This window comes from Pelmatolapia mariae, linkage group LG7 (assembly GCF_036321145.2).
Source record: "Pelmatolapia mariae isolate MD_Pm_ZW linkage group LG7, Pm_UMD_F_2, whole genome shotgun sequence".
Classification (NCBI taxonomy): Eukaryota; Metazoa; Chordata; class Actinopteri; order Cichliformes; family Cichlidae; genus Pelmatolapia; species Pelmatolapia mariae.
The window spans coordinates 53278791-53296683 of record NC_086233.1 but is presented as its reverse complement, the minus strand read 5'-3'; the positions used below and the strand labels follow the sequence as shown (position 1 = coordinate 53296683).

General features: G+C 39.9%; 1 protein-coding gene across 1 annotated transcript in view; it reads right to left on the bottom strand.

The window, feature by feature from the left end:
* The window catches only part of slco3a1a (solute carrier organic anion transporter family member 3A1a), a 34286-nt gene extending 23564 nt beyond the window's left edge, over window positions 1-10722 (bottom strand). The window contains exons 1-2 of the mRNA XM_063479706.1: window positions 10090-10722; window positions 4583-5039 (exon numbers count right to left, since the gene is read on the bottom strand). Coding sequence (XP_063335776.1) covers window positions 4583-5039; window positions 10090-10248 — 616 coding nt within the window. The 5' untranslated portion in view covers window positions 10249-10722. The remainder of the gene's footprint in view (window positions 1-4582; window positions 5040-10089) is intronic.
* Between the last annotated feature and the right edge of the window lie 7171 nt (window positions 10723-17893).

The following is a 17893-nucleotide window of genomic DNA, read 5'->3' as shown; positions in this document are numbered from 1 at the left end:
TACTGCAACCCTATTTATCATCTTGAGATAAACCAAACTAGTGTTGCTAGGCAAACTTTGCATGCAGCTTATACCATGGATGGAAAAACCCATTTAGGATCTAATCCTTCAAGATGACATTACCATGCGCCGACTTTAAGTAGCTTATATAAACGCCCTACCACAGCAGTGGTTTGGATTCAAAGCATTTTAGGAGGAATGTTGACAAGTTTCTCGAGGATCCCTCCGAGACCGTTGTCACTGCAACCACTCAACAGTTTTCTTAACAAACCTGAAGCTAAATTTATCTCTGAGGGGCTAAAGTAAACAAAAATGGTAAAATATATAGGTTTGAATAAATTAGCACTACATTTTGCCCTAGATAACAATGAGGTCTGAAGATAAAATACAAAAAAGTGATTGGAAGCAAAGTACAAAGACAGGAAACACATTTTTTAAGACTTTCCAGGTAGAAGTCTCTTTTGTATGATGTGGCTGTAAAACTTTGCCACAGCTCTTTGTCAAAAGGAGACAGAAACACCTCTCTGTGTGAAAGGAAGTTGTACACAAGCAACAAGTGGAAAGTAAGACAGGTGACAGCCACACAGACCACCACAGTTTAGCGGCATAGAATAAGATAGAATTGATCTGGTAAAGGAAAGTTTGTATGTAGGCCGTAAGAAACCCCCACCCCCAAAACTTATAATCACTACAGTAATGTGTAAACACTTTCTATACGGGTGCAAGGAAGCTTTCCTGCAGGGAAAGAAGGATGTTGGTGGCAGCCATATAATCTATGGTGCTAGCACTGCCAATTAACCACACTCAGCAAACTAATCTATTACTGTGTCTGTGATTATACATGCAATATTTAACCATATATGTTCAACTGAACTCCATTTTGACTATTTGTAACTTTTAGACTTGTAGATTTGTTCTGACTTTTTTCCCTCCCATTTACCCAATTAGGAAATTAGTCACCAGGAACTTCCCTAACCAAAACTTAGACTGAGAACAAATTTGTGTTTATAACTGTATGAATCACAGACTGTGATGTTTGTTAGCAGATTAAATCACAGAGACCACAGATTGCTAGCTAACAAACTGCTTTTCCTAATAGTGTTTTCATAATGTTTTCAGTGATGACTGTGGCCAATAGGGCATATACAAATGTTTTCTTACTATGCAGACATACAAAGACATTTGAACTGCAAAGACAATGAGCACTGTGAATGATATAAATAATTTTAACCTACAAATTTCTTCCTGAATGTGCCATATTAGTTGTCTAGCTCCAGAAATGATTGAAGTGTGGAAGTTTGATTCATTATCCTAAAATAACTACATCATTTTTTTTTTAGATCCATTTCATACTTCCACTCAACCCTTGTGTGTACTATACTGCAGGCAACGCATGCTTTACATTATGATGACGCAATCAGAGGCTGTTTAAAACTTCTGACACCTAAACAGACAGTTGTGTGAAGTCAGTAAGACACACAATATCAGCTCTAGAGGCTTCTGTGTGACTGTCCTGGACAGTGTATTTATGCAGTTGGGGGTCCTGTGGGAAGAGCCAAAATTAGAAGTGAATAGTGAAAGGTCATGGAGCAGTGGGAATAGAGATCCTGTTGACGCAATCTGTCCAATCATATTTATTTCCTTTGGCCAGCGACCAGTGGCTACATCTAGACTGGAAAACAAACCAAGACAACAGCATCCAATAAAATACCTGATGATGCTTGACTCTGCGGTGGCAACGTGATTCAAACTGACTTCTTCAGAACACTAAGGTACTTTCTTTTAAGTAGAACATGTAGCCTACCACTTACCAATGGAGGCTTAGCAAAATAAAATCTATTAACAATGACAGAAAACATATTATAATCAGAAAGAGACCAAAAAGCTCTCTGAAGAGTCACAACAGACCAGCCTTTAGTGTGTTTTACAGTTGTTAAAAGAGTAGAGACACATGTCTGCTGCGGTGTACACAGTAAAAGCAGGAAGGCAGAGCCTCTCGAGGAGTTGTTTTTCATAGGCCTGTGTGGTATGCGTGAGCGTCCCGGCCCAGTCAGACCCACCTCATTGCTGGCTGGTTGGCATTCCTGCCTAACTCTGTAATTATGGCTCCTCTCCAGGCCTCTATGCTACACTCTCCCTGAACCACTGTACTGAACATGGCGCGAGACCTGCCCTCTTCAAAGGTATGTGCTCGTCACCTGGCCGTTTAGTTCAGACTCTAATCTTAACAATAACTCATCACTGGGTGGAACTATGCTTTGACAACAGTGATGGGTAACAGCTGTGCTGAGATAAAAACACCATCACTTACAGATTAGGATCATTAATTGTGCCGATATTTTTCAAACCGGTGCTGAGCTTAAAATGATATGATAGTGAATTAAACAGTACATAAAAACATATTTCTTCTGCTTTAAATCATGACTATTTGTTAACACTTGCAAGTGTGAAAGTGTCCAAGTCTAGACAGCATGTTAATGTATCATCATTCTGCTGAAAATGAGACAGCAGTGGTTGCAGAGGAAGCTTTACTGTGTGTGCTAACACATCTGCCTGCCACTGCTGTGAGAACTATGTGTTAAAAGTAAGGTTTTATTGTTACAGAATTGAAAGGCATGCTCTTTATGTTATGAACATTTCCTAAAAACCAAGCCTAAACTCCCCATCAAAACTTCAACAAAACACTCTCTGCAAACCTTTCTGCAGAGGTTAAATAGCCTGAAAAAGATTAGAATTGGAAAGGTGTTAAAGTATTAAATAAAGCATTTTTTTAAAATTAAATAATCTTGCAATGTTCACTTGATGGTCTATGATCCAGCTTTGAAGAAGCTGGAAGCTGAATTGCTGAACCATTTTTTCATTAATTATTTCACAAAGTGATGGATCCTTGCCATCTTTACTTCTCTACTTTGTTTTTGCTTGTTGTAAATTACTTATGTCATTAGTTTTGATCTATTAAACCAAGTGTTTTGATTATTATGTATGTATATGTGTCAATAAAAGAAACTAAAGAATCTCGTGTTTCTACTATTGCCAATTTAAGGTATAGTGTGTATTCTGCTTTTATTGGTTTTCTACACAGATGATCTTCACTGGTGTGTAAGGAGCTAAAGTGAACTATGAAACTGAAGCTAAAGACATTGGCCACAGAACCTGTTTAAAATTAATTAATGTGCAGTAAATAACCAAACACAGTGGAAGAACAACAAAGACTTATGAAACACAACTTGGTGTGTTTCTCAACAATGTTATTGCTGAAGTAAACTGAATGAATAATCCAAAAATGTAACAAAATATGAAAGGAAATTCAGACAATATACACCATTCATGGAGCTGGGGGCACATGACAAGCCTGCAGCAGAAGGATTAGGACGATCAGCTGAGCACGACTCAATACCACATTGTTCCTCGCTGCTCACCGCTTGTTTTTCCTCCAGCTCTCCTAGCAGCTTATCAGAGGAAGGCAGGACCAAATCTCTCCCCCCTGTGCCTACCAAACTTCAATCACTCACAGTCCACTTCCCACTATAAACCGATTACAAGCATCGACACTGTGGTGCGAAAATGTCAAAGCCTTTTGTGATACTCTGAGCTTTGTTTGAAATCATAGAGATCCTGACAATGTGCTTTTTAAAAAAAATATATATAAAAACATGTTGAAATAAACACAATGACTGGCAATCAAGAACATCAGCTTTGGCCATGAGATTACAAAGCACACTGCTGGCTTTGTCCACAGGTCACATCTGTATTGGAGTGACACACAGCACGCTGCTGTGCAAATGTATCAGGAAGGGTGTGTACCAGCCTGAACTCATCCTACATTCAGGCTCTTATTGTCTCTGCTGCACACTGATAACAAACATTGCCTACTATTCAGACACATCTCATGCACTCTATCAAAGGTTGATGTTTCAATCTGGATAACAAATTACAGGCCCAGTCAAAACATAGAGACAGACTGATTGGGATTTTTGCCTGTGGTTTACATGTAATGGGAAAGATTAATCATGTATAACTGTAAGTCAATGAAACCTTTTTTTTAATGAATACACTGAAAAACTTATTTTCAATTCTGTATGGTATATATATAGCAAGAACCTCACTAGTCAAATATATAAATTGTAAGGCCTCAGATTTAGTTGCTCTCTAATCTCTAAACAGCTACTGTGAATTCAAACTTTTGCACAGAAAGCACTCTGAATTCACCTTAAACCTAGCCACATCAGCAGCATCCTGGATTTGAGAGAGGAGCGCAAACACAGCAGACCGACACATTTCACCCATTTCTGGCCTCTTTACCACTTAAACCACTGCAATGGAGATTAAACAGCTCCAAGATGTGCTCACCTGGCACTCGCATGAACAGGCCTGCGCTGGGAACAAAGGGAGATGGTGTGCAGCAGAAGTGCACATGCATAATATGTTGACTTAAGCTATGTAAACATTAGACCTGATGGCGATGAACAAACACACGAGGTTTCATTTCCTAGGGAAATCCATGTGTTGCTCAAAAAGAGTATCCATTCAGCCAAACGTGTCTTCCTTTGATGAGACCCTAAGAATTTTTAATATGGCTCACCTATATAGAGTGAGGAGTCTTTCTTCTTTACGTGATCATCGATATAGGAGACCCCCAGGGGCTGCACTGGCGTGGCTCCAATCCCCAGCAGGACCTGGGCTCCGATCAGCAGCAGGTACATCATGTTGGTGTTGGCCTTGTTGTCGCATACATTTTTCTCAGCTTGCTGAGCCTCTGAACTGTTACTGTTGGAGCAAAAATCCCGACCCTCATTAGTCCTCCACACTTCCCCTATCTCATACTGATTTGTTAGAAACTCGGGTAAAGCTGAGAGCAGAGCGCCGAGTGCCATGACGATGCCACCGCAGCCGATCAGACGGGGCCGGTGTGCTTTAGCCCCAAAATAGCTGACAAACAGGATAAGTGCCAGGTTGCCTATCTCAAAGCTGCTGGCTATCACTCCAACGTCAGCACTCTGTAGGTTGAACCGCCGCTCCAGGGTGGTCAGCACACTCACCTAAAAACAACAGGACAAAAAAAGGAACAAATAAGTAAAATATGGGGCCATGCGAATAATGTGGAATGAACAAAAAAATGTGGAATACATATCTGGATTTTAAAACAAGAGCCATTAAGGACGCATGATTATTCAAACATAAAACACACATTAAGTATTAGTGGATCTAAATGGGGCCTGTGCTTGATTCTTTCATATGCTCTGCTATAAATCACGTGTTTCCATCATCATCAGTCACATTGCTTTAAAGTGTGCCTTTCTACTGGAACATCCTGAATAACGAGCTGTTCAGATGTTCCACGCTGTGGCTCCTCCCAGGCAACAGGCCTCTGTTTCTGATTAGCTGGGCACAGCAACATTTACTTCCATTGCTTCTCTCGTTCACCAGCTGTCATCCAGAGCAAGAGTTAGAGCTTACCAGTAACTTCTAAACAAAGCAAACACAACAGAAAGGTTGTATAGGATAGTTTTTTGGCAACCCTGTTTGCCAGATACGATTCAGAGGTCAGGGAATAAATACTGTGAGGCCACATTTATAGTCAGGATATACAGAGATGGACAAATAACACTTTAAATTTAGTTAGACATGTGCATGCCATGATATCTCAGTGAAGACGAATCTGTGGGAACAGTCTCTCTGAGCAATGCAAACCACAGTGGCACATTTTACAGAGTATAAAATGCTATTTATATATTTGGCTCAAACTGTCCTTTAAAGGGCACAACTACTTCCCTTTTCCCAACTGCCACTATGAAGGAGTTTTGATTGAGTTACTAAAAAAAAAGAAAGAAAGAAAAGATCCTACTAACACAAACATCCCCTGAAAAGAGGGCCCCACCAGTCAACTTGTGGTTTCTGCTGCCAGAGCATTTTACACATTTCTTTCCCAATTATGGTGATTTAATGTACACAATTGATTTAGGTTTATAAGCAGTTTTAATGCAGACATAAACTTTGTGGCTCCAAGAGGCTCTGTGCTTAAGGCTTAAATGTGGAAATGATTTGACAAAACTACTCATTTCTTCCATCATGCAAACACACTTGAATGTTTTCTTTACCTCGATGCTGTACATTTTAAGTGTTTGGTTTGCAGGAGGAATCACAGTGAAGCATCAGCTTTATTTTTTAAACAGTAAAACATAGAATATATTTTCAGCTTTTCTTGTATTTAGCACCTACACTTCCTCCACAGCTGTCCTTTTAGTGACAGCTCAACACACTGTGTCCTCCTAAAATTGAACTGCAATCTGTATCTGTGGGTTTACTGGGTGCATTATCTTTACTTTATTTACCTGTGCACAATACTTACTACACAACAGGTGCGTAGACTGTCACTTCCAACAAAAAACAATGCTATACAGTCTATCTGTTTTGCCATTTGGGTTTAAAATAAGCTGTCTTCTGTGACTTAGAAGTTAGATGTGACAGCAGGTCATTTTTGCACTTCTCTGAACACAACTGCAGTGACTCTTTCACTACTTATCAAAGTGCAGAGAAGATGATTGTTGGGAGCGGCTCATGCCGGAAACCTTCAGTGAAGTTTGTTGGATTGAAAACTTCAGAATGAGTCATGACGTTTCTGCCCCTTGGGTGGCTCTTTCTCGGGAATGCAAACACACTAGATGGGCTGCATTTATGCCTGGCTGGCTCTGCCCAGCTGGGATCTAAGCTCAATCCTGTTTTACCCAGCTGTTAGAAACAATAGTGAGCCCCAACAACCTGTTAACATAACAGCTGCAGCTCTACGCAGACATTAACATTGAAACAGAGGGAATAAAGCCACCACATCATCTCATCCCATTATCGAGAGCCTGCAGTCAGCACCTGTGACTGACAGTTTGAGCAGTGGAAACCCTCTGGATGAGTCATACTCTGGTCTGCAGGTTCAACACGTTTCTGACTTCAACAGCCAGCTTTCCATCACTGTTTTTTCACTTACAAGCATAAAATACACAGGAAAAACTGAGAGGAATGCTTAATGGTCAGTGGTCAAAGCCACATTTTCTCCGCATCACAACTCAGACTGTGGAAATGTTTAATCTGTCTCACAGCAACAAAACAAACCTCGTCATGCTGACAACCCATCAAATATGAGAAGAGCAAACCTTATGTGAGCATGAGGAGACAACTTTTCTCAGGATGTACTGACCAGGCATTTAATTATCAACATGCAGAAGAAAGCTGCTCACTGCTGACAGTCACTTCTGCACATTGAGGTTTAGCATTGATGTAAATGTGCTGAAATGGTGCTATTTGTGATGGGAGAGCAACTGTTTATAACTAAGCTTCTGCTATTAGAATGGAATCCACTCTGTTTTATGAGGTGTGGCTTACAGCAGGTTGAAGGTTATCTAAAGGTATTCGAACAGGACTGCACAGGTTATTTTTAAGAGCTCTGTTAGTGGCATCCAAAAGAAGCTGCCTCCACAGTTTAGGCCATGGGCACAGAGATGAACTTTTTTTTATAGTGCTTTCTCTTTTTAAATAACTCGTATAGCATAGTTTGAACACTTCTTTAGAAATGTACTGCAGTTTTCAAAACAACATTTTACACTTTCACAGAATCTGATATCTGACAGGTGTGTTAATGGTTATACTCGTGCTCCAATCAACAAAAATGGCTGAAGTAAACCAAAAAATGTCTGGTAAGTTACTAAACAAATCAGATCCCACCTAAAACCTTATGTTCAAACATTATAGGGGTATAAGTACTGAGATTTCAAAAGGACAGCCATGTTTGGGCTTCCTCCGTGTTTGAACACACTTGGTGTGACAGGCCTGCAGCGCCAAGACAAACACCGTTGAGGTTCAGTTGTTGCACTTTGTAGCTCAAAGCTTTCAAGTGTCAGATTTGGTGGTTTTGTGAGAAGTGATAACATGAGCAATAGATTTTGAACTCTTGGGCCCTGCATACAAAAACTGACCAATGCTTTCTATTCATAGATTTACATATAACACCACACCCTAAGTTTAAAACCTTAATCAGGCATCACTATTTAAGGGATGTTTGAATATATTCATCATGCATGTGATCTATTGATATCAAAAAGCAGCAACAAAATACCTTTTTAACCATGGCAAAATAGAGCAGCTTAAATGGCCATACTTCAGATGAGTTGCTGTTTGTTTACTTATTGAAAGCCCATATCCTGAGTGCACATACATTATGTTAAAAAGCTTTGGCGTGATTGTAAGCCAGGACTTTAGTTTCCTGTAATACTGTGATTCAAACTCTATGTCCACCAAACTGAAATGATTAGTCAATTAATCCAGTGAATCAAAAAATTTAATTCATTTTCCAGCTATTTTAGCAATTGATAAATAAGTTCTGTCATTTTACCAAGCAGAAGGAATGGAAATATTCTGGTTTTAGCCTTTTATATGTTTTTATAATATCTCATCATAAACTGAATATCTTTGGGTCTGTACTATTAGTCTAGTATTGTAACACACCTAGTAATGACAGGAAAAAAAGAAAAAAGTTATAGCCCTAATGTGCATTAGACCATTGAACTCAACTGCCTAGAACAATCTTTCATTATTTGCTTCACACTCAAAGCCGTTAATTCCCTCTTTTCACTTGCACAACTAAAAAGAACAGGCCTAATAAATCACGGACTGCAGACATACATGTGTGCTCTCATGTGTTTGTGCAGGTTAACCATTCCCCTGTAGTAAAGCTGCTAAATCAGGAGGCACAGCATGCTGTTACTGTAAGTGTCTTGTGCTGCAAGCAGCTCACAGAAATCAGAGGGGGTCGTGATAGTTAAATTTTGCCCCTTTGCTGCCAGCAAACACTCCTAAGCACCTTCATCCAATCAGACACCGCATTAGCTCATACAGGTCGACACCAGCTCATTAGACTGTCACTAAGCCAGGTACCTCAGTCCTGTCTGAGTAAATGATATTCCATGTAAATCAGCTCGGTGGGTTTTACAAACAAAAACAGGCCCAAAAGCTTGGCATGTTTGACTAAGTGAATGATTCCAAACCTCACCTGCAGGTCTATCTTTCCTTTCCTGTTTAAACAGGTGTCCAGTGCCAATATACTACAAAAAAACTGCAACTGCCTGTTTAATCTGAAATAAACAGTGAAGAAAAAGACCCCCCTCCTCCCCGTAAGTGACTCCCGAGTGGCACCACTGTGCTCTGTTGTTGCTGGGCCACAGGATGCTTGATGCTCAGCAGGTTCAGTAAGAGTTAAGATAAGATGTTCCACTCCAAATATGGACAAGATATTAAGGGTTTTACTCTAATAATTGAACAAGCAAGCTGAGAAATCAGTGTGATTCTTGGAGAATAAACACTGCTAATGTTGAAACTAAATGTTCAGAGTGGTTCGCCCGAGGTTGTGAAAGATCCTCTGGGACCCTTTGAGGAAAAATTTGAAGCACTTCAGGGAGCTTTGTTTAACAAAATCTATATTAGGCATTCCTGTGTTCAAATTTTACTGTAACACTCCATCATCATCATCACCAAGACACATTTTGAAGATTCATCAGAAGAGAGCAGATGTTAATTATGTTATTTCTCATACTAACAGTTTATTTGTATGAGTAATAGTAAACGTGAAAGCTTAAGTAATGGAGGGGAAATTTTTGACCTTGAATGTCATTTGGGGTCAAAGCAGCCAAATTCTGCCATCCTAAATATGTTTAGGCTATTATTACTAAAGCTAACCAGAGTTTTAAAGTCACCCTCTGGTAAATGGATGGTAAATGAAGATTTAGTTTGAGTTGCTACACATTAGAGATAAATTAGACATGAGTGAAAAGTAGCTATAGATGTTTTCCTCACAATAAAAACACAAGCAAAAGAGTGGTAAAGGGCATACTATCCTAAAGGGCAGACTTTACTGAGAAGAAGGCAGGTTTCTGTCCTGACACTGCTCTGCTGCATTAGTCAAAAGCATGCAGACCAGGAAAAACCCCAAATGCAAAAGCCTAGTCCCAGTAAACACAAATCTGAGCAGCCCCCACTGCAGTGGGGTCTCAGTTCACACTGCAGGCACTCCGAGTCCTGCGTGAGCTCGGGTTGTGTTGTACTCACCAGGTATGCTCCGACGGTGCCCTGTGCCAACATCAGGGCGCATTCCGATATTAAGAATATCTTGATATTTGAGAAGCACGAGGAGTTTTTGCGGGGACCGTCTGCTTCCAGCATGTCCCCGCCGCTCCGGTCCGGGTCCCTTTGCTTCTTCACCTGCATCCTCTCCTACGTTAGCCTCACAGAACTACGAGAAATCGAAACACACAGCAGGGTGACCAAAGGAAGACACTGGCAAGTACAGTGTTTCGCTTTTCGCTTCCCCCGGAGGCTACATTCGGGGTGCTCCCTGGCGCCGTTCCTCTCGATTCAACAAACTGTACTCTTTCATCTGACAAGCTACCAAACACACATCCAAACTCCGCGGGGCTCCGTCGCTCGTCTGCGTCTAAACATTGCCTCCTTGTCGACGCGCAGAAACATGTGAACTCCCTGAAGGTGTTAGCAAAGGCACAAGTGAGACGCGGACACGTAGATTTCTGTCAGATCGCATGTTTCCGCCGCGGACTTTAGTGGTTTTTCGCGGCGGCTCTGGATTTTGCTCACCAGGTTCTTATTTTTCTGCTAAACTCCGGCCGTGCCGGTCTGTCATTATCCCTAACTCACACAGAGCTTGCCCTGCCTCCGCGCTCCCACCTCCCTGTACTACTCTCCTCCTCTGCGAGCACAAGTCCGGCCCTAGAGGCGCTGCAGAGAAGTGTCGACTCCGCTCAACTTACATCTACTACAGTAGTCCTGTGGGGCCTCGTGTTTGTACTGTCCACACGTGTTTAAGAAACACTTAACTATAACAAATTGCCATCTTCTCACACCATAAACTCTTATGTGGTTTTTGCTGGTTTGAGGCTAGCTGCTAAACCGATTCGTTTGTCAACTACAGTTTTAAGTAATTTACCTAAGAAAAATGCAAATGAAGTGAAGAATACAATATGGTTGACACGCCATACTTTATACTAGTACTATTAAAATATAGAATTAGAATATAAAGACAAAAAACGGACCAGGACTTTAACGGGCTTCAGAGTGAAGCATTTTAGCTACCGCCATCTTGTGCCCTTTTTCTAAACCAGCAGTTGTAGAAGCTGTAAGCTAACTTAGCTGGCTAGCTAAACTGAGTAGCAAGAATCGCTAATTTACTTCAGTAACACAGTTCTAACTTTCGATCACGTAAAACAGGCTAAAAATTATATACATGTTGGACAAACCTGGCAGCCAACTTCTTAGACTGTCTTTTAGTATAAGAGAAGACAGAAATGGAACCCACCTGTATCTAACCCACACTTGTAATAGGTCAGTTATGTTAAAACAAATATCCTTACAGTTGCCACAAACAAATAATTAGCTAAAGTGAGCAGACTGTAGGAAGGGATTACCAAAGTGCTAGCAGGGGCTCCATAGTGGGCCACAAAGGTATTGCAGGTGGTCCAAAGTAATAATAATGTACTGTTACATAGTTATATAAATACATTTATTCATATAAAAAAAAGATAAAACTGGCAATATAAGGGGGTTAGCTTGTGCTATTAATCAATACTCTGACCTAAATTTACAACACATGTATTGACCTTTGTGTCTAATTTGCAGGTGGCTCACATATTGGGCTTATAACTTAACACAAAAAATTCAAGGAAATATACCAATTTCTCTTGTATTTTAATTAGAGTGAAAATGTAAGATTAAGATTTTCTGGTTTTTAAGTGCGCAACAGCACTGGTGAGTTAGGGAATAGCTGTTCCATTTTAAATTTGGGGATTGATTTACTTTAGGAGCCTTCCTCTAGTGGCCATGTGGGGAACTGTAGTTTTATGACACACTTCCTACATGTTTGTAGTCCTTATGGAAAGCTAGCAGTCAGCTATTTGCTTTTTTAGCTAACTCACGGCAAAGTGACAGCATTCTTGGACCACATCCATTTCTAAAATGAAAGACAAAGATACAACTTATTGGGAATTTACAAATACATTATAAATTTAAAAAATTGCTGGACATGCGTGTATAGCCTATACAGCATCAGTGCTATGGACAGGCTATAAATGTATGCATATATGGTTTAAAATAGCAAAGTCAAATTTATATCTTGTGAATCGGAATCAATTAGCATATGCTACCAACCCTGAGCTTACATTTTCAAATTTGACTATTCTAAAGTTCTGTGATCCATCTTCTTCTGCGTAACCAACTCAGGATTGTGGGTTGGCTGGAACAAGCTCTCAAAGGAGTGAGAGGTGATGGTACATCCTGGACAGGTCACATATATATATATAAACTCCACGCAGAAAGACCCAGATTGGATTCAAACTCATAAACTTCACCCAAGTGATAGTGCTAACCACCACACCACTGTGACTCTGTGAACTTCCATGTTACACCAAGGAAAAAAAATTCCACTGACACACAAAGAGGTATTCAAACACTACTTCAAATCGTCATTTTGGTATTTCTTACTATAGAAGATATCTCCAGGACCACATTTTGGCAGGATGACACACACACACACACACACACACACACACACACACACACGCACACACACACACGCACACACACACACGCACACACACACACACACAGGCGGATTGTAAGTGCAAAAACAGCACCAGCCACGGTGTCGCATGTGGTAATAATCAGCTAAACCTTGCAGATGCATCACTTTAACACTGCCTTGCTAAAAAATATAGCAGGAGTTGTGATGTTTGCACAACCTTTTCCAACCTTTATCACTGGATTACCATGCTCAACATTTCTGGCACGAGGTAATGGAGTGGCTATGATGTAATGTAACCACATAATGTGATAATGATGGTGTGGAAGTAAACAGGACGATAAACAAAATATCGCGTAAAGGCTGTCAGGATTTTCTGCACGGGTCTACGCACAGTTTTAGATACAGCAGCAAGAGATGGAAAAGCAGCACATGTAAAGGTCATGGAGATGAGTTGGTAATCGATCAACTGTGAAATATGTTTTTTTTTATTCAGTATGTGTCAGTGTCCTTTGTAATGGCATAAATATAGGAAAATGTCAACAATAATAAATATTTTTAAACCAGTGACAGTGTAAAAAATAAAAAAGCAACCTAAAAATAAAGTTGATCTCACATTATTCACAACATTCACCTACAGTTCCACTCGTATGACAAACCCAGAAGACCTGAAACAGACTCTTTCTCACTTCCTTTGGACAAACGAGGAGCCAAAGCACAATGAAAACAATAAATGATCACTGTGTTTCAGCCACCAGCCCCCTCATTTTCAGAAACTTTTGGCAGGTGTCCAAAGCGAGATGATCATGAATAGTAGACGTTCCCTCACTCTTGACCGGCACACTCCCACACAAAAATTCTTCCCACACTGCTTCCTACGTTCAGCCTGCCGGGAAAAGCAAAACACAGAGCGTGAAGATGACAGTTTTAGTGTCAGATGGTTCAATTATACAAACTGTGGCATAGCCTTCAAGTTCCGACTGAGCAACGATGTGGCAAAACCGAGACATGTATGTAAATATTGAAACGAGCAGTGTAGTGAGAAATGGAAATCGAAGGTACAGCAGAGTGGTTTGTTAGTTTCAAATTGTTCACAGACCCTACACAGCTGAAGCACAGCGTGTGTCTGTGACACTTGGGGAGTATCACTGATATTCAGTGACTCCATCACCACCGATGCTTTTCCCAGAAGGCTCCCACCCTCTTTAGCCTGCTGCCTTCTGCCTGCTTTAACCAATGGGGGATGCTGATCAACTTATAAACAAGTGTGCTGGTATTTGTTCATATATAGCTGACAATTTCTGTGACTTTGCAACACCAAAATGTTTATGCTCACATTACTTCCGTACTATGAATATTAGTGGAGAACAAGGTCTCCAGTCTACCGCCTTCTTTAATGGCCGCACACATCTGTGTGAAAAACCCCATGTGCTGTGAGTACAGCACATGATTCAGTAGCTAGTAGAACTACCTTTGACATGAATGACTTAAAGTGTTTCATTGTGTATGATTTTATCAGTCTCTCACAGTGTTGTGGGAGAATTCTAACCCACTCTTCTTTAAAAAAAAACAAAACTCATTGAGGTTTGTGGGCATTCGTTTTGCACGTCTGTCTTAAGGTCCTGCCACAGCACTTTGATCTCACTTGTCCAAAGCACAGCAAGTGCTCTAGAATTCTTGCGTTTTGTTCAGATGCAACTTTGAATATCTAAGGTGTGCTTTTCTTTCCTCTACCTATCGATCTATCTTTAACACAATGCTTCTGTATTTTGTAATAGATTTTGCACAATGTAATAAGTCATGTGTAGTTCTCATCTGAGGTGGTATTGACATCATTTTAGAATTTGGTAAGGACTAGATGGGGTTTTATTATGCCCTAATACATAGAACCTTAGAACTAAAATGGGGTGTACTTTCTTTTTCACTTGCTGATAGGTGCTTTAAGGTACTCAGGACTGATTTGAAGGAGGGTGTAGCTACTGTATGCTGCAGGATGTCATCAAGACACTGAACTAAAAGCAGTTATTAAAACAAAATTTTGCATTCCCCCCACTCCACCTCACCCACTGTGGTTTTTTATGTGTTTGTTTCTTTGTTTCTTTACAATGCTTTAAGCACTCAAAAGCATTTTCACACAATATCCATAACATTTTGGTAGAATGAAATCTGTTTACCTTGGTTCAACATCGGACACACAGAAGAAGTAGTCCGCTTCAGAACTGTTTCAGTGCTGGAAATGTTTAAATTAGCCAAGGACAGAGAGCTTCCAGGACAGAGAGTGCAGGACACATATCACCAACTGGCTCAACATGGCTGCAATTTGACCTCATACAGACTACTACGGAGCCAACAAGTTAGCAAACACTGTGAGACATTTGCTTTTTCACTGCTCTGCAGTGGGCTGCAGTGCATTCATGAAAAATTAGAGTTCCTTTTAGGGATATGTTACAATTATAAAACATGCCATTTATATATTATCTGAAGAGAAGATATATTAAAAAGCTCATGTTTCATACCATTTTGATGAATCAGTCTGAGCAATAGCAAAAGTAAAGGAGGAAACAGGAAGAAGGAGAGGGGGATTTTTGACCTTAAATTACATTTCATGCCAAAATCAGCAAACCACCATGATACTACAATCAGGAGGCAGTCGTCTGAACCGTCTGTGATGTTATGCATTGGTCAAAAACAAAGCAGGCAAAGAAAAACAAATCTACTTCTTAAATTCAGTGTTGTTTTTCACTGAAGATTGTAGAGCTTTAGGTATTTTAGTGAGATAAGGCTTTGCATGCGAAGCTGAGTCTTGCAGCGTTTCTTTAGAAACAAATAAGATGGAAATTAAGATAAGAACAGATGCTACATCCATGGACAAATCTGCCAGAGAGAAAATATGTTTATACAGTTTATTTTAGTATTTTAAATACATTACATCAGTCTGTACTTTGTGATTCACATTAGTTTTAACAAGAGCCATTTGTAAAGCAGATATGTGTGTGGTTCTGTTAAGTTCTTTCCTGCTCTGTGCGTGTGTGTGTGCACCACTGTTTACATACAGTAGACGTGCAGAGACATGAGTCAGGTAACCAGCAGAGGGTGGAGACAGCTTGGTCCGGTGCCAGGAATGTATGAATGGAGAAGTCTGCAGAGTATTGTTCTGCCTTCTGAAACAGCTGCTATTTATAGGATTTGGAAAAGGGTGGACTGCGGGGAAAAAAGCCCAGCCCATTTGGGAGACAGTGGGGAAAACTGAAGGAGTCTGAGGAATGACTGGGAGTACAAACAGTCGTGTACTTTAACCTTTCCTGTTTAAATTTCAAAGGAAAGCATGCTGGCCAAAGAAAAGCTACATGTGTTTTTTTTTAGTCATGTAAAGTACTCCTTATCAAAATATATCTTTTTCTGTCATCATTATCTTTATGTCATGTAGAAAGCTTACTTTATCTCCTGGATATTTAATTACGGCACACTTCTAGGTTTCTATGTTACTATAGCAGAAGCTACAGTAGCCTCTGCTATAGTAATTCGCAATTAAAATTACAATTAGACAAGCAGTAACATTTTAGATGTTGAAACTTTAAACATCAAATGAACAACCAGTGAAAAAACAGTGTTTTTTTAGTTCTCAGAACCTTTTTGATCAGCTCATATCGGCCCTTGGTGCAGCTTTCTGACGCAAGCTCTTTTAGCTGATGCCTCTTTAATGGCACCCTCCCTTTAATATATCTTTCCTGTGATTGGCTGTCATTCACAGACAGAACTTTGAGGCTTTTCTGTTCACAGAGACTCTAACATGACTATATTAGGGAGATCCCCTCTTACTGACATCATACAGAGCCATGAAGAAAAAAAAGAATTTGAATAATAAATGTTTTGAGATTTTTGGCTCTGAATGAATATTTTCGCATTGGCCTCATGGCTTTAAACTTTAAACTTTAATGTGAGCATCCACATTACATATGATATATAATAACAAGGAAAAGCACAACTGGCCCAGTTAGGCTTGAACACTAATACTGTGGTTGTAGTAGAAGCTACTACAGTGGAGACTCTAATCTAATCTTTTCTGTGTAAATATTTCCTTTATGAACTATATTTCTTACACAGGGCCAGTGTGGAAAAAGCTATAAAACATTACTCTCACACACCAGCAGTGTCTCTGACTTTTCACGGCTCACCTCACTTTGAGTCCCGCAGAGGGTTTCACCTCTGGTAAAGGGCTCGGGGCAGTTTTTCCTTGCCCGTCTGCTACCTGCAGCTGTCAGTTTTTGTCTCCTTGTTGCAACTGAAACATCAAACGCAAATTTAGGCAGGGCCCACAATTTGAACACCTGCAGCTCTCTCTCTATATATATATTCAGCTCAGTGCTGATCTTAGAGTTATGCAATAGTTTGCACAGAACACAGAACCAATCATTTTACAGTCTTCATTTCATTAGGCCTCAGCAATCGTCCAAAAAATCTCTTCATCCTTCTCTTACGCCACTGTGGTTGCTATGGAAACAGCTCCTGGAGGATATGGGCAGCAGGCTCTGCGCAGAGGGACTTTATTTTTATGTTGTGAACTTATCACCAGATTAATTGGAAATGTGATGTGACTCGCTGTAAAACCCCAGTGGTCATTTTGGGCAACCGCTAATGCCAAATTGGCTTTATATGACTGTATTTATTTTTTATAAATATTTTTGTTTCATAAGAATCCTTTTATAGCTTTAATATTTAGTTAAGTAAACTGTATAAAACAGTTTTCATCTAACTGACTGATGTGGAGTTGGTCTAATAAGATAAGAAAAGATAAGATAAGAAATTACCGTGTACAATAGTACAACGAAATTGAAAGCTGTCCCACGTCAGCACTAAGTACAACTAAACACCACACAGCAGATGTTAAAGTGCAAAAAAGGTGTGAGCAAAAAAGACTTGACTTAATAAATAAATAAAAGAATGAGTGAATGTTTATTGCACATTATTATTGCCCCCCAAAAATGTCCAGGGAGGTAACCAATGAGGTCAGCTAATGCAGGGATGTCGAACTCTTTTTAAATCACAGGCCACATATGGTCCACTTTGATCTTACCCACTAAACAGTGGACGTCAGATAGATGTGCAGATCATGTTTTTATATATATACCAATTCTGGACATCTGTATGATATCTGAACTTGGTCCACAATTTGGATGTCCAACCATCACCCAACCTGGACGTCAATATGATGTTCAACATTTGAACTTTGGACTGGGTAATTTTTTTGAACATCATGTGGATGTCTATGGCAGGCGCAGAAAACTTACATGATTAAGAAATGTAATTTTTTTTATTTACAAATTT